Source organism: Thamnophis elegans, chromosome 3, assembly GCF_009769535.1.
Source record: "Thamnophis elegans isolate rThaEle1 chromosome 3, rThaEle1.pri, whole genome shotgun sequence".
Classification (NCBI taxonomy): Eukaryota; Metazoa; Chordata; class Lepidosauria; order Squamata; family Colubridae; genus Thamnophis; species Thamnophis elegans.
In genome coordinates, this window is record NC_045543.1 from 133,410,673 (window position 1) to 133,434,338 (window position 23,666).

A 23,666-nucleotide genomic window follows, 5' to 3' on the forward strand; every position below is an offset into this window, starting at 1 on the left:
TGTAGACAGAATCCCATGTCATGTTGCCCAATAAGGAATATTTGTTCAACCCTGATTTGGTACAACTCTTTTGACTTGAATATTTCTTTATGCTTTCGTGGCAACAACACACTGACCTTAGGAAATGGCTTTCTGTGCAATTAACCTGAACCACAAATGAACCTTGTCCTCTGAACTCTTTGGACAAACACCATCAGCACTTTGACCAATGAACAGAGCCACCGTTCTTTGTTCATCTTTAGAAGAACAGAGAAAAGGAAACCAAAATGGAGCAAACAAACCCACACCAAAGAAAGAAATGGAAGCTGCCAAAGAATATTTCACTGCATGGAAGGTAGCAGGATTTGACTTGTCATTTTGGTCTACCATCTTTGCAATTCTTTTTTCAGAAATCTCTTCCCCTTCACCAAACAAACAAAAGAATTCAAAACAAAACCCAAAGCACCCCACTGTTGTCTCAAAGAGGATGAAAAAAAAATAAAATACACATGCTTTAAAAATACTTGAAATCTCATGAACCTTTGAGGTTCTGGATGAAATTCTCCACAATTATAATGCTCTGGGTTAAAAGCTCGCAATAAGTTTACTTTCTCATATGCAATTGCACAGATATGCGATGATTTCATTCAAAATCCCATAGAACTTCTGGAAGTGCAAATACTCAAAAGAGTAGGAGCCTTGCAAAATTTTGACCGTTAAAAATTAATTTAATTTCGTGGGTTCTGTGGAACCATCAGGAAATGTGTGATGGATACTGAACAATTCCTACTTATGCATCTTACATCATGGGAAATGAGTCACTCAAATTTTCCCACCTCTTGCAAACTATGCCAGGGCTGCCATCCCAAAATTGATTTTCTACATAAGTGACACACTTGGAAAGCATTACCTGATGGCCTTAAAGGTAAAATGTGACTATAGGTAAAGGTAAAGGTTCCCCTCGCATATACGTGTTAGTCATTCCCAACTCTAGGGGATGATGCTCATCTCCATTTCAAAGCCGAAGAGCCAGCGCTGTCCGAAGATGTCTCTGTGGTCATGTGGCCGGAATAACTAATGCGAAGGCGCACAGAACACTGTTACCTTGCCACCGAAGTTCATCCCTATTTTTCTATTTCCATTTTTATGTGCTTTCAAACTGCTAGGTTGGCAGAAGCTGGGGAAAATAATGGGAGCTCACTCATACATACACAGCACTGGGGATTCGAACTGCCAACTTTTCTGATCGACAAGCTCAGCGTCTTAGCCACCGAGCCACCGCATCCCAAAAAAATGTATCCATAGCAAAACACAAAACCAACCATGAAGAAGGAATGCAAGTACTTAAGAAGTGAACATGAATATAACCTTGGGAAAGAAAGAAATGAAAAAGAAGCAAAAGATAACCCATTTTTATTCTCTTTGGAGTAGGATAAGACAAAGGAAAATTCTGGTAGACTTTTAAGGCCTGTGTTACACCGGAAATTAGTTTTTCTCTCAGGACCCTTCCCAATTTTATTAAAAATGCAGAACAAAAAATCAAGATGGCAGCACTGAGGATAGAACCAGTTCAGGTGCGTGTCTGGCGAGTTACTACCCTCAGTGGGGGTTTCAAAAATTGTTCGAACCTACTTGTGGATGTGGCTTCTTTGTGGGAGTGCGTGCCCATGTGACTGGATGGGAGTGGCTTGCACCCATGTGACCAGATATGAAGATGCCGAAACATTTGTCAGAACCACCTTAAACTACCTCACACAGCACTGGCATGCATAAGAATAGGATGTAAACTTGTTTTTTTAAAAGGCATCATGCTTTGCATTAAACAACTTCAACACACGCAATGTTCTGATTGCACCACAAACGCAGTAGTCATCCTTACCTTTCACAGAGGCACTGAGTTTTATAAATATGAGCATGATAGTATAGAATAATCATATCCAAGGACCAGTGGTGGGTTTCAAAAAAAATTGGAACCTCTTCTGTAGGTGTGGCCTGCTTTCCGGGTCCACTGGTGGAACCTCTCTAACTGGTTCGGTAGATTTGACGAACCGGTTCTACCGAATAGGTGCGAACTGGTAGGAACCACCTCTGTTCTTGACCGAACTGGTCCAAACCGGTAGGCCCACCTCTGGGCTGCACCCCTCAGTTGACTTACGAGAGATAAACATCTACCCCACCAGCTTTTAACCCAGCTCCTCATATATGATCTATGCTCCTGTCTGCAAGTAAGGAAAGACTGTTTTTCGATCAGCAACTGTGAGAGAAAATACAAAACTGTGACTTTGCAACCTCCATTTTATTTCTTAAGGTCACCTTTTTTTAAAAAGGATTTTTTTAAAGATCCATTGAGGACCTGTATACTGCACAGGTAAAAAAGAGGGCTGTGAAAATATCTACAGACCCCCTCATGTCCTGGACATAAATTGTTCAAGTTCTACCCTCAAAACGACTCTATAGGGCACTGCACACCAGAAAACACAAGGACTGTTTTTTCCCTGAATGCCACCACTTGCTAAACAACTAAACCCCACAACCTGTCAAATCTTTACTAAGACTGTATTACTATATTTTCTCTTCGATCCTAGTATCTACTGTATTTTCAGAGTATAAGATGAACCTTTCTCCCCCTAATAGCGTGGAATGTTGGTGCGTCTTATACACCAAATACAGCCATTTTTGGCCTCCCGAAGCCCCCAGGGCTGTTTTTCACAAAAAGTAAGGCTTTTTTGCTTCCCTCAGCCCCCAGCAGTCCTTTGTAAGCTTCAGCAGGGCTGGGGCAAGGCAAAAATGCCTGTTTTTGTGAAAAACGGATGAAATGAGCCGTTTTACACAAAAACGAAGCGTTTTTCCCTTCCCTCAGCCCCAAGCAGCACTCTGCAGGCTTCAGCAGGGCTGGGGCAAGGCAAAAACGGGAGGGTTTCTGCTTGCCCCAGCCTGCTGAAGCTGCAGAGGTCTACTGGGGGCGAGGGAAGGCAAAAAACTTTTTTTACTTACTGTCTTGGTGCATATACAGTGCACTTATAGTCGAAAAACAGATCTCTTCCCACTTATGACTATAACCCATGTTGCTTGTATCTTTCATTATAGATTTTATGTTTCTAGGTGATTTGTAGCTGATTAGTAACCTTGACTACTAAGTGTTGTATCTTTTATTCTTGATGAATGTTTTATTCTCCTTATGTACACTGAGAGATATGCACCAAAGACAAATTCCTTGTGTGCCAAGCACACACTGGCCAATAAAGAATTCTATTCTATTCTATTCTTAGTCTATTCATTATTCTATTCTTCATTATTATTTTATTTATTTATTATTATTTTTATTTTATTTTATTATTTTTTTATTTTATTTTATTATTTTATTTATTTATTTTTATTATTTTTTATTTTTTTATTTTATTATTATTATTCTATTTTATCTATTCTATTTTCTATTCATTCTATTCTATTCTATTCTATATTCTATCTGTAGGGTCTGTGTGGACCACAGGGATTCTTTCGAATAAAGCTAAAGTTTGAGAATGCTGCTTTATACGTTTGCTGCCTCTGACTTAGTTTGTTTCTACTGAAAGAAGACAGGTAGTCCTCAACTTACAACATCAAAACCGGAATGTATGTTGCTAAACGAGTCAGTTAACTGAGTTTGCCCTGATTTTATGACCTTTTAGCCATGGTTGTTAAGCGAATTATTGCAGTTAAGTGAATCAGTCAATCATTAAGCAAATCTGGGTTCCTTTGTTGACTTTGCTTGTCAGAAGCCCGTCACAAATGGTGATCACATGAACTTGGGATGCTGCAACCATTTGTAAATACATGGCAGTTGCCAAATACCTGAATTTAATTATGTGGCCGTGGGAATCCTGCAGAGGTTGTAAATGCAAGACTGGTTGTAAGTCACTTGGTTCAGTGCTACGGGAGAGAATTTAAAGAATTTAAAGAAAATGTTCTGTGCAATGTCCATAGGCAAACTAGCATCCATAAGCTAGTTGACTTTGATATATATAACAGAATAATGCAAGAATTGGAAGGGACCTTCGAGATCTTCTAGTCCAATTCATTCCTCCTCAAGCAGGAGACCCTATACCTGTGATGGCGAACCTATGGCATATGCATCTCTCTGGCCACACCAGCCATCGCCCATTGCTCTTCTGGGTTCCAGCGTGCACATCTGCACCAGCCAGCTGGTCTTCATGCATGCATGCGCACCAGAAACTAGACAGGTAACTGGTGTGCATGTACACACTGGAAACCGGAAGCTCAGCTTCCAGGTGCATGCGTGCGCACTGAGGACTGCTCTTCCAGTTCCCAGTGCTCCCATGCATGCACCAGGAAGCTGCTCTTCTGCTTTCTGGTGCTTCCCCACCTGCGTGCGCTCCTGTTTCAGCACTTGGTGCCGAAAAGGTTCGCCAACACTGCCCTCTACCATTCCAGACAAATGGCTGTCCAATCTCTTCTTAAAATATCCTCTTCCTTTTCAGGGTAGCTGTGCTGAAATATTATCCAGATATTTCCCTTTCAAATGGGTTGCTTGTTTAAATACCATTCATTGTTACTAGGATGAATCCACTTAAAAGACTATTGCAGGCATAAAGGCTAAAGTTATTGAACGTAAGGGAGGAGGGCGCCTTTTAACTAGGCTGTTTCCTTAAAGGGAAAGATTGGATCAATAGGATCAATAGGAAAGGTTTCCCTGGGTCTGCATGGAGAGGGGAAAAAGGAGACCTTCTCCTCTCTCTCTCCAACAAATGCAAATCAATGAATGTGTGTTTACAACAGATCCTTCTAAGAGACTCAAACGGGAGAATGCCATCACTTAAGCCAATGGCTGGGAGAAGAAACGAAAGAAAGGCGAAGGGCAGGGAGGGAGGGAAGCCAGGAAAAAACAATGGTGCTGGACAATTGCCAGAAGCCCTTGGTCACAGCCAATTTGCATAAAATGGAAAGTGAAGAACCCAGGGGGAGAAAAGGAAAAGCCCCTCTGACCCAGCTCCAAAGCATTCAGTAGGCAATGGGTCAATCTGTATTTTCTGTAACAGATGCAGTCATAAAACAATTTGCACTCATGCCATTAAGGAAAAAAACCCAAACAGATCTTTACGTGCAAAACACATCTTAGTGGAGACCAGACCAACTACATGGATTGGGATTCAAAATTGTATGGATATATTATTATTAGCTCTTCATCATAGAAAATCTCTATCTCTCCCCACTGCAACCATGTTGCTTGTATCTTTCAATTTATATTGTTTTTATTTGTTTCCTAGTACGATTTGATCGCTTATTAGTAACCTTGACTATCACTAAGTGTATTCTGTGTAAATGTGTTTTATTTTCCATTTTCATTTCGTACAGTCACATAATACTGTGCATAACCGGGGCCATATAACATTAAACAATAAACACAGCCATTCCTCTTGTCAACAATACCCCCCAAAATATAAACCCATGTACCACTTCGACCCTCCATACACCCTTTCTTTCGCCCCCTCCAACTTTCCTTCTTCCCTCCAACATTCCCCTCTACCCTACTTCCCCCTCTATCACCTCTCTTCCAATACACTCCCTCCCTTCCTTCTCACCCTCCTCTTATCCTCTCTCCACCTCTCTACCCCTTTTTCTTCTTTCCCTCTACTCCTCCCTTTGGTGTATTTCTACTATCACTAAGTGTTATTCTTGATTAATGTATTTTTATTCTCCTTATGTACACTGAGAGCATATGCACCAAAGACAAATTCTTTGTGTGTCGAATCACACTTGGGCAATAAAGAATTCTATTCTATTCCTGTTCCTATTCCTATTCCTATTCCTATTCCTATTCTATTCTATTCTATTCTCAGCATATTCTTAGAAGCAAATCAGCATGGCTTTGAGAGCACAAGCTATTGTGTGGTCACAGAATACAATGCAGGTTGGATGATATCATAAAACCCTGAACTGCTGCAGAATTATTTCAAATATTCAAGACTTTAAAGCATATTTAGAGTATGCTTTAAAGCCTGGATGGTTGTAGAGAAATATTTAGAAGGGAGGAAGAAAATCAAGGATTTTTTTTATTTTTAAAATCAGAATCTGTTGATTTTAAAACCTGCTCCTGATTTTAAAACTGTGTGATATAGAAGAGGAAACCTGGACATAAATTTATGGTTCTATGATGAAATCATCTATGACACATGTGGTGTAATAAACTCTACCTGCTAAAATATTATATCAACCTATCTCAACTTGGTATCTCAAGCTTCAGTTCAAATCCGACTTTAATTCCCAGCCAGATAGCCAAAAGCCATAAAGCTTCTAATATGGAGCATCTCTAGAGTGGCAAACCAATCAAGTAATTTATGTTTCTGAACTGACTTAGGTTGTTTAGTAGCAGCTGCCTGAAAATAGCATCCACCAGTTCTCTACTTTATCTGTAGACTGGAAAATGTGAATTTTACTGGATGGTCAAAGTTGCAGAATTCTTCAACTTTTTTGGAGTCACACTAAGAAATTCTTTTCTGGGAAATTTTATTTCAATGGGTAACCATCCTGATGAACCAAGCATGCAATGGGTCAAGACAGCAAGAATGGTTTAGCAGTTGGTGTAATTGGACAAGAGAGCCCCAAGTTCAAAACTCCATTCAGCCAAAAGGTCAACCATTGACTTTGGATAAGCCACTTAAAGTCAGCACTTAGACTTATATACCACTTTACAGTGCTTTACATCCTCTCTAAGTGATTTACAGAGTCAACCTATTGCCCCCAACAATCTGGGTCCTCATTTTACCCACTTGGAAGGATGGAAGGCTAAGTCAACCTTCAACCTACCTCAGAGAACGTTGAACCAAAGTTAATCTTGAACCTACCCCAACCTATCTCAAGGAATGTTGTTATAAGGATAAAATGATAATTGACCCTAAGTAGTAATTATTGAGCTTAAAGAAAGAAGGGATACAAATACAATTATTACATATGAGAGAGAACTGGACAGAACAAGAACCAAGCTGTTACTGGTATTTCCTTCAACAGTATTAAAATAATATTAAATCATGATAAGAATGGATCCCAAACATGGATGATCATCCTTCTTTATAGATACTGACATTGAGTGAACTGGTTTGTCTTAATATTTTGGAGGAGGAGCTAATTTTATGACAAAGTAGCTGATAACCTGGTGTTGCCCAGGTATATATTTATAGGGGAAATGTCCGGACCAAATGTAATGTAGGATTTTCCCCCTTACCAGAGGGAGCCCCTTGTGGAGTATTGTGAAACCATTAACATGGCAACTGCACTTCGCTGCACAATAGAAGCCATTTTACGGCAGTACAGTAATTTTAAGGCACAACAGGCTGTATCTTAACAAAACACACACCTCGAGGGGTTTTAGGAGTGTCTTACCCCACAGTATTTGTTTCCAGAGAGTAAGTCATCTGTGTACCAAGTTTGATTGAAATTGCTTGAGGCATTCCAGAGTTATGCTGGAACATACACACACACACACACAAACCACACACACACAAACAGCCATTTTCACACACACACACACACACACACACACACACACTGCATTTGTGCTGATAAATAAATAAAGGGAGACTAGTATAGATCTATTTCAACGTATTTAGCTCTCAGTATGCTCCCTCCCATATTTGGGCATACCAGGGGTTGTGATACAATATTATACATACACACACACACACACACACAAACATATATATATGGTATGTTATTTGTATTACGTTTCTGTAACTCCCTTCCCTTATGGAGATTAATGAGGTTTTCCCCATTGTTTTTTCTCTTTATGATAACCCTGGGAGATATCTTAACATCAGGCATGATCAGTGACCCTGAATAAACAGAGATTTGACCTAGAATTTCTTAACCTTGAAGTTTTGGGTGTTCCCCTCATCCTCTGTTCTCTGGTTCAGGAATGATCCTCTGCTGACTCTAAAATGTTTGTGTTCCCCTCCTCTCCCATGTCTCCAAAACAGATGCCAAATGTTTAAATTTGTACTAAAAAAGGAAAGTATTTGATGCATGTGGAATGCCCATATTGATTAGAATGAGCTGGTAGTGAAGTTATAATAGTTTAGTTTGGCTCATGCTTTTTGGAAAGCATCCCCCAACATCTAAACTTGAAGTCCAATCTGGACCTTGGTTCAAATGAAAGAATCCTCTTGATTTTGTTTCTAAATTGTGACCAGCCAGATTATCCTCTAAACCTATTGCCTTAGTTCTATCCCTTGAATGTAGCCTCATTCTGGATCTCAGTAATTTTCCTACAAACTTGGCTAACTAACTAAACTCAACATCCCACATCTGGCCCGCGGGGTGCTTAGATCTGGCCTGTGGGGCCACCCTGTAAACAGTGAAGGATTGGCCCGCAATTCCTCTGACAGTGAAAACGAGCTCAGGAGGGCCTATGCACACACCCCAGCTCCATTTTCACTGGCAGAGGGCTGCAGGAGGCTGTTTGCAGCTATATATGAGACCTGGGAGGGCTGCATGTGCCCCTGTGTTCCATTTTCAGTGGCAGAGGGCTAGCAAAACAAACTAAAAGCAAAACAAAAGGAGAATATTTCCCCTTTTGCATTTGAGTATCCAAAAGAGACCGGAAAGAAGAAAGGGAAATGGGAAACACACAGAAAAAGAAGGGAAGAGAGCAAGGAAGGAAAAGAAGGAAAGAGGGGAAAAGGAGGAGAATGAAGAGGGAAGGAAGTGTAGGAAGTTACCACCCAGCCCTCTCCCAGAAAAATGAAATATCCTAGGAAATATTGAAAAGGCAGAATATTTTCTCTGGATGTGAAAAGAAAAAATGTTTTAAAAGACAGAATAGCTGCCTGTAGCTTCCTGCCCGTCCCCACTTTGTCAATGGGCCATTAAGAAGGCGAAGCTAGTCCACTTTACATAATAAAGGCTTCCCCACTTCATCTCCAGGGGGATGGGATTAAGGCTGATTATACTTGGCGCCAATGACCACATGGCATCTGCAGAATCAACCAAACCTGGATTCAAAACACAGCCTAGAGAGTTGCCCCTGCATGGCTCCAGGGGAGTCTGGCAACCAATCAGAATACATTCTTACACAGGAACAGGAAACAGAGAGGTGGGACTGAACAGGTTATAAAAAGCCTAGCAAGCCCCCTCCCTCAGCCCTTCTCTTCTTCTCCACCAACATTGACGCATGTGATCACCTTTTCTGTTCAGGACTCAAGCCATGTGGTCCTGTTCCACCATTAAAACCATCTTTCCAAGCAGCCTCCATGTCTCCAGTGTCTTTTCCCCCACTGGAGCCAAACCCAGAAGGACATTTCCTTTCATCAGAAGGAAGGAAGGAGATTATAATAAGAGGGAGGGGGTCTTAGTACTTGGCCAACACATGTGCCCCCCACATGAGTGATGTTGAGCTGTCCACCACACCCAGCCATGCCCCCTCCTGAGGTCAAACACAAACTTGATGTGGCCCTCAATGAAATTAAGTTTGACACTCTGAACTAAACCTATATGGTAAAAACTTTCAAATTCTATGGTACATAAAGATTGAGATCTCATGCACTAAAAGCACTCTTTTCAGTTGAATCCTATAGCAAATATGTCATGTTCCCTAAGAGTAAAAGCTATTCCCCCTCCCCCCCCAGTTTTAATCTGATTATTCTACTTTTGAGTGCAGGATTTGGTTTAGAGAACCAACTTTAATAAAAGCTAATACCAAAGAGTGGTGGCAAACTGTGGTCCGCGGCACGATTGGTCCATGACAACATCCAATCAGTTCTTAATTATTAAACTGACCTATTCCAACTCAGTTTGGTCCCACAACATTCCCAGTGATTCCGCCATAGAAAGAACTGAACAATTGTACTTGGTTTAAAAATATGTGTGTTGGTTCAAGTGTGCTGAAAATAAAGACAGGCCATTCTGGAAGCTTACTAAGTAATTCATTAATACAGAAATATGTGCTTCAGCAAGACAATTCTAGAGTCTAGGCTGTAATTGATTTTCTTCTCAGAAAGAGCAGGGATACCAGCTTCTCAGCAAACAAAGCAATCCTCACAACATCTAAGCAGTTAAAACAGTAGGTATATTCTATATTCTCACAGATTTGGGTTCTTTCCAAATAACTCTGGGTTCCGGCATCACCGGCTCAAGGTTGACCCATCCTTCCAACCTTCTGAGGTCAGTAAAATGAGGGCCCAGATTGTTGGCAGGGTGGGTTTGATTTTAAATTAAACATCACAATTTAAATCATGCTTTAAATCACTAGTGGAAAGTCTAGATTTAAATCAACTCGATTTAAATCATATTTTTAAAGAGCAACTGTCATCTCTGTCCTGCAGTGCCTCTTCTTCTGACCCGCTGTTGACCTCACCGACAGTCCATTCATTTTAATGGATGGTTGGCGATGCGGCAGTGACACAACAAGGGGAGGGACATGGCAGGCAGCAGATGAGTAGATGCCTGCTAACAGGTGTTTGCCATGATGGATATCTGAAAGGACAAGTGCTCTTTAATATTAAATTTATAAGCTGCTAGAAGGTTTCACTTTCATTTTTATTGCTTGCCCTCCCTCTTCACACTTAGCACAGATCAATGGTAGGCTTCTATTATTTTTAGTACCTGTTCGCCTTGTGGACGTGTGACACTTCTGCGCATGTGCAGAAACTTCTGCGCATGCACAGAAGTATCTGGGCGGGTGGCGGAGCCTCTTGCCACCACTACTACCAGTTCTACTGATCCAGGCCGAACTGGCAGCAACGCACCTCTGGAACGGATGCATTTCTCTTCAAACAATCATACAGTTTGTAGTGTACATAGATTTGCAAAACAATGGGATAAAGGAGTATTCCTGAACTTCGTTTTATGATTTATCATAAATCATGTGAAATTCTGCAATGCATCAGTGCAGTGCATGTTATCTCAGCTTGCAGAGCTTGGATTCATTGGAATGAGTTTACCCAAAGTTGTAAATATTGCAGAATACACAGCCTCGTCTTACATAACTAAACTCCATTTCATGCTGAATAAACCAAATTACTGATGTACCTTACAGAAAATTATCTTTAGATAGATTTTTATTCCAAAAGCATTTTATTAAAATAAATCAGATAAAAATCAAAACAATCCAATTTAAATTTTTAAAAAAAATCATTTTTTTAAAAAAATATTGATTTTTTATCCACTCTGGTTGGTGGCAATAAGCTGACTCTGTAAGCCACTTAGAGAGGCTGTAAAGCACTGTGAAGCAAAATATAGTCTAGGTGCTATTGCTAACTGGAGATATACTGGCATTTTGTAATATGTGTCTATTTACAGATGTACTCTGTTTCCCTGAAAATAAGTCCTTCCCCGAAAATATTGCAACACTAGCAGCAGCCATGAGGTGACCACACTCACCTCATCTTGCCCCTCAAAAATAATAAGACCTCCCTGAAAATAAGGCCAGGAGCTTATTTCGGGGATCAAAAGAAAATAAGACCCGGTCTTATTTTGGGGAACTGTTATACGTTTGAACATAAGATGTGTTCCACAGCCTCAATCATTGTGTAAAACATTTTGTTTCTACAACAGTGTTTTCATGAAGGAAAGCAACTCCAGAGCCTTTTTATAGAGGGCAATTCAGTTCACCTCTGTCTCTTCCAGCCTCACTCCCGGATTGCTGGCATGTCCTTCATTTATGTTTTTCCTCACTTCCCACTTCTACCTGGCCTAGTGGGAAAAATAGGGATGAATCATAGCCACCAATTATCTTTACTGTCTTGGCCTACATAGCCCCTACTGAGAGACATCAGGAGACTAATACAGGCTATCAATAGTCCTCTGTCTTTTCATAAGTCAGGAGTGGACAGCCTTTTGAATGGCCGGGGACTCCATTTTACACGTTAGGGGATGATTGAAGATATAGTGGGCAACAATGCAAGCCATGTTGCACCTGTATGACTAATGCTAGGAGTCACCGTTTTATTCATTGGAAAGATTTACACACTGTCCCTATCTTTACATCTTGGTAGCCTTGCAACAATCGATTAAACTATTGGATCAATAAACAACTATTAGTTATTAAAAAATGAGAATAAAGCAATTAAAATGGCAAGAGTAATATTAAACCTTTGGGTAAATAAATATGCTTTCAGCTCTCTTCTAAACAATGTTCAGCGCTAATATTAGCCATGTGGAAACAACCAAATGGATGCCAAGTACAAATGTATAGGAAGTTGCAATTTTCGAAACAGGTTAAGACAATAGTTTTCCCCTTTATGTAGAAAAAGCCTGAGAAGACTTAGCCAATAGCAATAGCACTTAGACTTATATACTGCTTCACAGTGCTTTACAGCCCACTCTAAGCGGTTTACAGAGTCAGCTTATTGCCCCCAACAATTGGGCTCCTCATTTTACCCACCTTGGAAGGATGGAAGGCTGAGTCAACCTTGAGCCTGGTGAGATTCAAACTGCCAAATTGCAGGCAGCCGGCAGTCAGCAGAAGTAGCCTGCAGTACTGCCCTCTAACCACTGTGCCACCATGGCTCATCCAAGTTTGCTTTTATGTAGTTCCTCATTTGAAAGCAGAGAGCACTTGCTAGAATTCTTATGCTGTTCCTTAATCTTTTGTGTAGTAAATGTGATTGATCAGAGCTTTGAAAAGTTTAGATTAATCGTTTCCAGTCTCAGTTTATATATGAAAATTCTGATAGGTGTAAGGCATGGAAAAGGCACTCTGGCCATTTCATAGGGTGGCTTGTATAGAAAAGATGGTTTTGTAACTTGACCTTACATTCAATCACAAATATAGTGAATTGGCTCAAAGGGCAAACAGCAGTGAAGCTATTTCAAACTTAGGGTTACTTACAATCTTAAAGAAAACAGAGAAGTGAAGTGAAGAGAAGAGAAGAGAAGAGAAGAGAGGAGAAAGGGAAAAGGGGGAGGGGGTGGGACAGGAGCAGAGGTGGGTTCCTACCAGTTCGCACCAGTTTGGTAGAACCGGTTCATCAAATTACCAAACCAGTTAGAAGAGGTTCCACCAGAAAGCAAGCCACACCTACAGAAGAGGTTCCAAAATTTTTGAAACCCACCCCACACACACACACACACACACACACACACACATACAATCACACAGAGAGAGAAAGAGAAAGAGGAAAGAGAAAGAGAAAGAGAAAGAGAAGAGGGAAAGAGAAAGAGAAAGAGAAGGAAGAAGGAAGGAAGGAAGGAAGGAAGGAAGGAAGGAAGGAAGGAAGGAGGAAGGAAGGAAGAAAGAAAGAAAGAAAGAAAAGAAAGAAAGAAAGAAAAAAGAAAGAAAAAGTGAGAGAGATGAAAGAAAAAAAAGGAAAGGGGACAGAGGGACAAAAGGAAAGAGAGACAGAGAGAGAGAGAGAGAGAGAGAGAGAGAGAGAGAGAAAGAAAACACATGGCCGGCAAGCCACTCCCATCAGGTCACATGCTGGCAAGCCACTCCCACAAAGGAGGCCACTCCCACAAAGGATGGCCACACCCACAGAGTAGGTTCAAAAAAATTTGAAACCCACCACTGGACAGGAGAATTATTATTGGTCAAGGCATTTGTCTCCAGTGCATAAGCTCTCAGTGTACAGACAAACAACAAGTGATAAGTCATAGATCATAAATCCTAAGATTACAACAGTTGATAAATCATAATATACAAATAGGAGAAGGTAGTAGGAAAGATGAGAGGTGAGAAGGATGAGAAGATGACAAGGGTGAGAAGATGACAAGGATAACAGCAATACAGCCTACTACATGGGTACATATCTTTGGGCAGAAGGCAGCTCCAATTGTTTGAGTTTAGTGTCATATTATGTCCCACAGCCAATTCCTTGAGACATCTAAGAGAACAGAAAAGAAGTATAACTAAGTAATCAGCATGGTAGTGATACTTAAAGAGAGCCAGTTTGGTGTAGTAGTCAAAGCACCAGACAGAAACTGGGGGACCATGAATTCTGCTTTAGACATGAAGCCAGCTCTGTAACTTTGGCCAGTCCCTCTTTTGGCCCTAGGAAGATGGCAATGACAAGCCACTTCAGAAATCTGGCCAGGGACTAATCCAAGTAGGCAACAGGAATCAGCAGGGACTCAAAATCATCATCAACACACACACACAAAAGGTCCAAACCTGGGGAGGATTTTTCCCAGTAGCTTCATTAGGTGCTGAATAACATAGAAGAAAAGACAACTTTCCAGGAGTGCCACATTAAATCATTCCAGGGGAAAAGGAAACATCTGCAGAGCAGCAGCATAGTCTACAGTACCAGGAGCTGCCAGATGATATGAAGGTTGTTCTGTGTTTTTTCTCTTAGTATAGATCAGGGGTGTCCAACCTTGGCAACTTTAAGACCCGTAGACTTCAAGCATGGCTGGTTGCACCATGGCTGACCAGGGAATTCTGGGAGTTGAAGTCCATAGGTCTTAAATTTGCCAAGGTTGGATACCTCTGGTATAAATCATCCATCAGGACAACTGAGGTGAAGGTTAGGTCATAACCTACGCTGAGAGATCAATACAATTGATTTCATCTAAAAATTCCTGGAGTAGCAACAGCACTGTTTTCTCCAACCACTTTGCCAAATACGGAATATTGGCCATAGCAGGGGTGGGTTCCGGCAGTCAGTATTACTGGTTCGATTGTGTGCACTTCACGCACTCACTTGATGCATGCTGCTCGTGCATGCGCAGTTCAACAAAAATGCTTCTGTGCATGCGCAGAAGCGGAAAAGAAGAGGGTAGTGCCTACAGCACCACCAGGAGAACCAGTTTGGGGGCGTGGCAGGCCTGTGTCGCTCCCAGTTCCAGTGACCCAAGCCGCCAAACCATTACTGGTTCGGCTGAACCGAACCGGTAGGAACCCACCACTGGGCCATAGGCTAAAAGTTGTTTAAAGTGATTTCAACATGATTTCTTAAGCAAGAACTCCACTAACCATCTCCTTTAAAGATTCCACACTGAAGAAAGGATAAATAATTATCTGGCCAGTCATTGGGCAGACAAATCCTTAGAGATCTTTTAAAGTCAAGTTTTAATATACCAGTAGTACGCATAGATCCAAGAACCTCATCTAGCCTATCAGAAAGTAAAGAACAGAGCTGACTCAAGCGGATGTTACTCAATGGAGATTTTAAGCAGGATATGGCTCAAAATGTCATCGAGTTCAATCCAAATCTGAATGTGAAGAACTGACCAAATTGTAGATCTCGCAAGGACTAGTAAATCCCAGTTTGGGACAACTACGACAGAATCACACCTGAATTTGGATTTCTGTTTGGTCTTCTGTATGTTTATTTGAGGATGTACACAGTGCAACCTTCTGGGGGCAATGGAAATTGTATTGGACCTGGAGCTGCAAATTAAGAGGAGATAAGGACCATATATAGCGAGTTCTCTGGTTGTCTATCCCTGTCTTAGAAGCAATGCATCTGGTGCTTGCTGTTCTTGAAGAAGTCTCATGGTCAAATATTGAGCTCAGGTTCTTCCATGCTCTAGCACAGGGGTCTCCAACCTTGGCAACATTAAGCCTGGAGGACTCAACTCCCAGAATTCTGGCTGGGGAATTCTGGGAGTTGAAGTCCTCAGGCTTAATGTTTGCCAAGGTTGGAGACCCCTGCTTCAACATATATTTTCACTTTCATCAAGGAGTTTTAGATGTTGGAATAAGAGTTGGAAAGGGGTTGAACATAGAGATACAGGTAATCCTCCACTTACAATAGTTCATTTAGTGACCTTTTGAAATCGCAACAGCACTGAAAAAAAGGAGCTTATGACTATTTTTCACATCTGTGATTGCAGCATCCCCGTCGGGTGATAACATTTGGATGCTTCACAACTGGTTCAGATCTATGACGGTTGCATGGTCCCAGAGACATGTGATCCCCTTCTGCGACCTTCTGATAAGCAAAAGTCAGTGGGGAAGCCAGATTAACTTAACAACCATTTTACTAACTTAACAACTGCAGTGATTCGCTTAACAAACGTGGTAAGAAAAGCTGTAAAGCTGGGTAATAATCGCTTAATAAATTTCTCACTTAGCAACATGAATTTTGGGCTTAATTGTGATCACAAGTCAAAGGCTGCCTGTAAAGCTTTTTTTTAAGGCAGCTTAGCTTCAGATGTGATTTAAAAACAAAACAAGACTTTAGAAGCCTTGAAAGTAGGGAATGCCAAAACTTGCTTGGAGAACAGACTTTAAGAAATAATCTCTTCTGTCTTATTAGCAGGGAGAAAATGTAGCTCATTTGTCCCCTGCAAAGCATCTTCAGTTATTCCCCTCCTCTTAATAGAATTTTGCTCCTTCCTGATTTCGGATGATTAATACTTACAACATGCTCCAAAGTCAATACTGGCTGTATATATTTAAATTATTCTCTTCCTGAAGCTGAATGTGTATATATATTCAATTATTGGAACCAAAGTCCAAATATGATTAAATTATGGTGGAGGTATGCTTATAACCTCAACAAAGTCTGCCTGTTTCCATGAGAATAATTCATCTTAAACATGATACAGTGCATCATGGCATGAATACTAATATCTTCCTTTTATCTCTTTCTCTCCTTTCCTCCCTCTTTCTCTCTCTCTCCCTCCCTCTCTCCCTTTCTCTCCCTCCCTCTCTCTTTCTCTCTTTCTCTCTTTTTCTTTCTTTCTTTCTCTCTCTCTCTTCCTCCCTCTCTTTCTCTCTCTCTCTTTCTTTCTCTCTCTCTTTATTTCTCTCTTTCTCCCTCTTTTGTTCCTGCTCTCTCCCTCCCTCTCCCTCTCTTTCTCTCTCTTTCTCTGTCTCTTTCTCTCTGTGTGTCTTTCTTTCTCTCTACCCCCCCTTCCTCCTCCTCCTCCTCCTCTAATATTTTGCCTTTTCCTCAATTGCTCAGGAAAAATATTACTATTGCACTCTATATTTTATTTTTAAAAATCCTTAAACATGGTTAAATTTCCATTGTCCTATTATTTAGTATGATTTCTATACAGTGTTTGGTCAAAGCCTTAAACATTCATCCTAGCATAGATGACAAGAAACAAGTTTCAGGAAACCTACGAATGGATTAGGAAGGCAACAGCTATTTCATGCCTGTTCTTAGCTTGTTAGAGATGTGTCCCAAGAAAAGAGATATTTATTTAGCAATCAGCTCATGATTGGGTAGCATCCCATGGTGTTTTTCTACTTTGTAAAAGCATTCTGAGTTAAGGTTCTCTTGGTGGGATGAAAAGACAATGACTTTGGCCATCTCCTTCCTTCCTTCCTTCCTTCCTTCCTTCCTTTCTTTCCTGCCCTCAGGTGCTTTGGAGAATAAATTGGTCTCCTCTTTTGTGTAACAATTTGTCAAGCACTGGAGTATGAGTATGAGTATGAGTAGTTATTTATATGCCACCCTTTTCCCTGGGGGGACTCAGGGCGGCTCACAATTCGGAAGGAAGGGAGGACAAACAGATTAAACACGTAAGACAGTACATCATTAAAAGCACAACATTCATACAATTCGGGTGGGTTGCGGTCTTTAACCCCAGGCCTGACGGGACAGCCAGGTTTTAAGGGCTATGCGGAAGGTCTGGAGGGTGGTGAGGGTACGAATCTCCACGGGGAGATCGTTCCATAGGGTCGGGGCTGCCACCGAGAAGGCTCTCCTCCGCGTGGTTGCCAGTCGACATTGACCGGCAGATGGAACTTGGAGGAGGCCTAATCTATGGGATCTAATTGGTCGAGTGGAGGTAATTGGCAGTAGGTGGTCTCTCAAGTACCCAGATCCACTACCATGAAGGGCTTTGTAGATGACAAGTAGCACCTTGAAGCATACCCGGAGATCGACAGGTAGCCTCCGGAGATCGCGGAGGATAGGTGTTATGTGGGTGAAACGAGGTGCACCCACAATCGCTCGCGCGGCCGCATTCTGGATTAGCTGAAGTCGCCGAATAATCTTCAAGGGCAGCCCCATGTAGAGCACATTGCAGTACTCCAGCCTAGAGGTCACAAGGGCACGAGTGACTGTTGTGAGAGCCTCCCGGTTCAGGTAGGGGCGCAACTGGTGCACCAGGCGAACCTGGGCAAATGCCCCCCTGGTCACAGCTGACAAATGGTGTTCGAAAGTCAGCTGTGGGTCCAGGAGGACTCCCAAGTTGCGGACCCTGTCTGAGGGGCGTAGTATTTGACCCCCCAGCCTGAGAGATGGAACACTTGCCAAATTAGTGGGAGGGAAGCACAACAGCCACTCGGTCTTATCTGGATTGAGCACAAGCTTGTTAACCCTCATCCAGTCTCTAACAGCCTCAAGGCCCTGGTTCATCACGTCCACCGCTTCATTGAGTTGGCACGGGGCGGACAGATACAACTGTGTATCGTCCGCATACTGGTGGTATTTTATCCTGTGCCGCCGAATGATCTCGCCCAGCGGTTTCATGTAGATATTAAAAAGTAGGGGGGACAGGACCGAACCCTACGGCACCCCATATGTTAGGGGCCTAGGGGTCGATCTCTGCCCTCCGACTAACACCGACTGCGACCTGTCCGAGAGGTAAGAGGAGAATCACCGTAAAACAGTGCCTCCCACCCCCACCTCCCGCAGTCGTCACAGAAGGATACCATGGTCGATGGTATCGAAAGCCGCTGAGAGGTCAAGGAGTACCAGGATGGAGGCATGGCCTCCATCCCTGGCTCTCCAGAGGTCATCGGTCAATGTGACCAAAGCGATTTCTGTGCTGTAGCCAGACCTGAAGCCAGACTGGAATGGGTCAAGATAACTAGCTTCCTCCAAGGACCACTGGAGCTGAAAGGCCACCTTCCTGCTACCTGAAGCTCCCCATACAGAGACCCCTCTATAAGTTTTAGGCAGAAATTAAAGAGCCTCTTGATGCAGATGAAGAAGGAGATGAAGAAGGAGAGTGCAAAAGTTGTCTTGAAACTCAGCATTAAGAAAACTACGATAATGGCATCTGGCCCTCTTAATTCCTGGCAAATAGATGGGGAAGAAATGGAGGTAGTGATGGATTTTATTTTCCTGGGCTCCAAGATCACTGCAGATGGGGACCACAGCCAAGAAATTAAAAGACATTTGCTCCTGGGGAGGAAAGCTATGGCAAATCTAGACGGCATACTAAAAAGCAGAGAAATCATCCTGTGAACGAAAGTGGGCTATGGTTTTCCCAGTTGCAATGTATGGCTGTGAAAGTTGGATCGTAAGAAGGCTGAGTGCCAAAGAATGGAGGCCTTTGAACTATGGTGCTGGAGAGGACTCCTGCAAGTCTCTTGGACTACAAGGTGATCAAACCAGACAGTCCTAGAGGAGATCAACCCTGACTGCTCTTTAGAAGGCCAGATCCTGAAGATGGATCTCAAATACTTTGGCCACTTAATGAGAAGAAGGACTCACTGGAGAAGAGCCTAATGCTGGGAAGGATTGAAGGCAAAAGGAAGAAAGGGATGACAGAGAATGAGGTGGCTGGATGGAGTCACCAAAGCAGTCGGCATGAGCTTAAATGGACTCCAGAGGATGGTAGAGGACAGGAAGGCCTGGAGGAACATTATCCATGGGGTTGCAATGGGTCAGACACGACTTCACAACTTACAACAACCAAGAAGAGTCTTTTGCATCTAAGTCCCACCCGATTCTACTAATGAACAGATCCCCATCAGACTATTCCCTCCCTGTTCTTCTGAGAGATGGTCAGAACTTTTCACCAGTGGAGGAAAACAAATTACCGTGGACCCTAAAATCGTGAGTGTGATAAACAAACAAGTTTCAGTCATCTTCTTTAACTTAAGAATTCTGATCTAAAATCATTTTTTTTTCTTTTTACAACACTGATCCCTTTCATGGGGGTGCAGTTGGGGTGACTGACTAGAGCTGTGCGTTTACTAGCTGGATGCCCTTCCTGACGCCCATACGGAGTTCATAGCAGATATTTTCTCTTTGCGCCCTGACAGAGAAACCTCTATTGCTGCATAAGATTGAACTTCAGCCACTTGAGTGTGAGGCGCGCATCTCCACCTCTAGGTCATTCTAAAATCTTCTTACTTAATTTGTCAAAAATAAATTTTGCTACTAACAGGTCTTCTTAATCTAGTCCAGGATTTTTTTTAAACATGCCGCTGCCTTTCTATCACCATAGATACTGATGTAGGAAGGATTGCTTTTCCACTCCAGGGAAAGGATCATAGATCCAAGGACTGTGACCTTCACTCAGTGTACACATGATCTCATTCACCTGTCTCTCATTGAATCTATTTAGTAACTCATGCAACTGGATTAACTTAAAGGACAATAGTGGGAATATTTCAACAATCAAACAAAATGCATTCATTGGTAACAAAAAGAAATAGGGAGAATTAAGAATTAAGTTAGATTCAGTTAAGTCTTGATTACTAGGGGGAAAATGAGATGATGCAGGATATAGTAAAATAAAGAAGGGATAATGATAATAACGTGTCTATGTATGTATGTGTGTGTGTATGTGTATGTGTATGTGTGTTTTATTTGTGCTGATAAATAAATAAAGGGAGACTTTATTTATTTATCAGCACAAATAAAATTTATCAGAAAAAAAAAACACAAATATAACAAAGGCAACAGTAAAATATTGGGTTTCTGTCGTGATGGACTCTTGTGACGAGCCGATTGACAGAGAATGGAAGCAGTTAGCTTCCTCCCATAATTGGGGCATACCAGGGGTTGTGACTTTATATATAAAGTATATATACTTTATACAGTATGTAAAAAAGGAAGATTTTATGTGCTGTGTTTGTTTTGAAAATAAAAAATAAAAAAAAACTTTTAAAAGAAAGAAATAGGGACATTTTAAATGGTAATGTAGAGAAGATGCCAAACGATAATTATTCTGAGGTGTCCTCTGGCACTACTGTATTGAATAGCTACTGAACTGTGTTTAAGAACTAGTCAAGAATACATTTATTCTTCAAATAAATATAAAACTGAAAACAGAAGCTTTCCTTTTAGGTTGATGGATGAAGAACTTAAACAACAATAACAACAAAAATAGGAATCATGTTATATGTATGTTGAGATCAACAAGAATCTTATGAACACAAAGATGGACAGACACACAAATTCCCACAATGATGGGAAAAGGAAAAGGTAAATGTTTCCCTTGCACATATGTGCTAGTTGTTCCTGACTCTAGGGGGCAGTGCTCATCTCTGTTTCAATGCTGAAGAGCCAGCACTGTCCGAAGACGTCTCTGCGGTCATGTGGCCGGCTTGACTAAATGCCAAAGGCACACAGAACACTGTTACCTTCTCAACAAAGGTGGTTCCTATTTTTCTACTTGCATTTTTACATGCTTTCAAACTTCTAGGTTGGCAGAAGCTGGGGCAAGTAACAGGAACTCACTCCATTACGTGGCACTTGGGATTCAAACTGGTAAACTGCTCACCTTTCTGATCGACAAGCTCAGTGTCTTAGCCACTGAGCCTCTGCGTCCCACAATGGTGGGAATGGATGGTAAAGATGATGGAGTTAACAGAGAGGGCAAAATTGACTGTTTTAATTAAAGAAAGAAATTCATCTAGTTTTGTTTATCTACTTGGAAACTGTTTATGGACTTTTCGCTTGAAACTGAAAAAAATAAATCAAAATAAATAAACAAACCAGGTTTGTTAGAAACCTACTTAGGAAATGGTAAAGTAGACAAGAGCCTTAGATCAGTGGTTCTCAACTTTTTTCTTCACCATGGTTCCCCTTTAAATAACTTTTGTGACCATGGACCATGGCCACAGACCACCAAGATTTAAGAATTAAATTGTAACATTTCTTCAAGCCTTGGAGGGTGGGAGAACCCCATGAATATATTGTGGCCCACTGCCTTAGGTAATAAATAAATAAATAGAAGACAAAAATAATATCTCTTTGGCCATTCTTCATGAATTCCATGGATAATCTAGTACATCTTAAGAAGACAGAACCATGTAAGAGCTTAAGGTAAAGGTTCCCCTCGCACATATGTGCCAATTGTTCCCGACACTAGGGGGCAGTGCTCATCTCTGTTTCAAAGCCAAAGAGCCAGCACTGTCCAAAGACGTCTCACTGGTCATGTGCCCAGCATGACTAAACACCGAAGGCGCACGGAACGCTGTTACCTTCCCACCAAAGGTGATCCCTATTTTTCTACTTGCATTTGTTATGTGCTTTTGAACTGTTAGGTTGACAGAAGCTAGGACAAGTAACGGGAGCTCACTCCATTACGCGGTGCTAGGAATTCGAACCACCGAACTGCCAACCTTTCTGATCGACAAGCTCGGCATCTTATTTACTGAGACACCCTCATGTAAGAGCTTATTCTGTATTATTCTGTATTATATTATAGACAATATGGAAGGAGACATTCTTCCATGGGGTTTTGGTTTTTTTTTTGTTGGCCTTGCAAACCTATTGACTACATTCACACAAGACACTTTTCTTGATTACAGAATCCATTTTTCTGGTTATGGTTTGTTTTTCCTCAATGGGAAGACATTCTGCCCCTTTGATTGTTTTATTATTTCTAATATTCTTCAGTGTGCGCAGTATCCATGAATGAGATGGGTCAACTAGTACCTAACAGTCTATTCAGGGGCGGGGGGGGGGTGTTCCTGCCATCATTACTACCAGTTTGGTGCCAGTTTGCATCAAGATAAACATCAAGGAGAGCATAGCGGAAACAAATTATCTCATACTTTAATTTTGCATCTTATTTTAAATAAACCATTAGAATTATGGTAATTAAAAGCAACTACCACCCTCATGCTCTTTAGCAACCACCATCATGCCGTTTAGCTGAATTTGGCAAATTCACTTGGTTGTACGATTAAAGCCTTAGCTAACTAATGTTAATACTAAAGATATTTGCCTTATTTGCAGAACTTAATACAATACTAGCACGTTGCTGAAAATTACATGCCAGGTTAAGCAGCCTTTCTTTGCCTTTAATGTGCACTTATGGAAATTTTATTTGATTGCATAATCTATATTTTTAGGACATGCTTACCAGTGCTGGGTTCCTAATCGGTTTAGTACTGGTTTGCTGAAATTTGCTGCCGGTTCTAGCAACCCACTCCCGATTCAGCTGAACCGGTAAGAACCACTGATGCCTACTGATGCTAACCACTGATGCTTACCCGTGGTTAACCTAACCATGGCTTGCTAGGTTAGCCTATTTTCTGGATATGCATAACACACGAACTAGCCATGCAGGCTGTGTTCCCAGTGGCTTCCCCAGGATCGATCGGTAAGCAATCTATTTAAATGGATTAGGCTATTCAAATAAGCAGTTTAAAAGAAAGAGTCTTGAGTCTTACTTTCTAAGTAAGGGGAGACTTAGGAGTCTATCTTTGCATTTATTTAGTGGAATAAATCTAGTGCAAAAGTGGAAGCTTCTACCATGCCCATTAAAAGTGAAAAATGTTGAGTTTAAATTGAATTTAAAATACATGGTGCGTATGTGTACACCCACACAATGCTTCCGAGATAGAATTGATAAATGGACTTGGCTATATGTGAAAAGAATAGCTAATGTGTTTTTTTAAAAGTAAGATTTATCATCTTCATCCAATCATAGGTTCAAAAAGAATTGGCATAGCCCAATATTAAATGAGTTTCTTTTTAAAGAAATCTTTATGGATCGGGATTTGCTCTTTAGTAAATGTGCTTATTGGTTGTTGCTTTTAAACAAAGGATTCAAATGCATAAGCTGTCCCAATAGACATTTCTAATTAGAATTTTTAAAGAGAT

At 41.3% G+C, this 23,666-nt stretch overlaps 1 protein-coding gene across 2 annotated transcripts in view; it reads right to left on the bottom strand.

Moving 5' to 3' along the window:
* The window catches only part of ONECUT2 (one cut homeobox 2), a 96,713-nt gene that overhangs the window by 44,085 nt on the left and 28,962 nt on the right, over nucleotides 1–23,666 (bottom strand). Inside the window, exon 2 of one of the 2 annotated variants that reach the window (XM_032214710.1) lies at nucleotides 13,530–13,793. The exons of the other annotated variant lie outside the window; for it this stretch is intronic. Coding sequence (XP_032070601.1) covers nucleotides 13,759–13,793 — 35 coding nt within the window. The 3' untranslated portion in view covers nucleotides 13,530–13,758. Of the gene's footprint in view, nucleotides 1–13,529; nucleotides 13,794–23,666 lie in introns of those variants that run through there. 2 annotated transcript variants of the gene reach the window in all.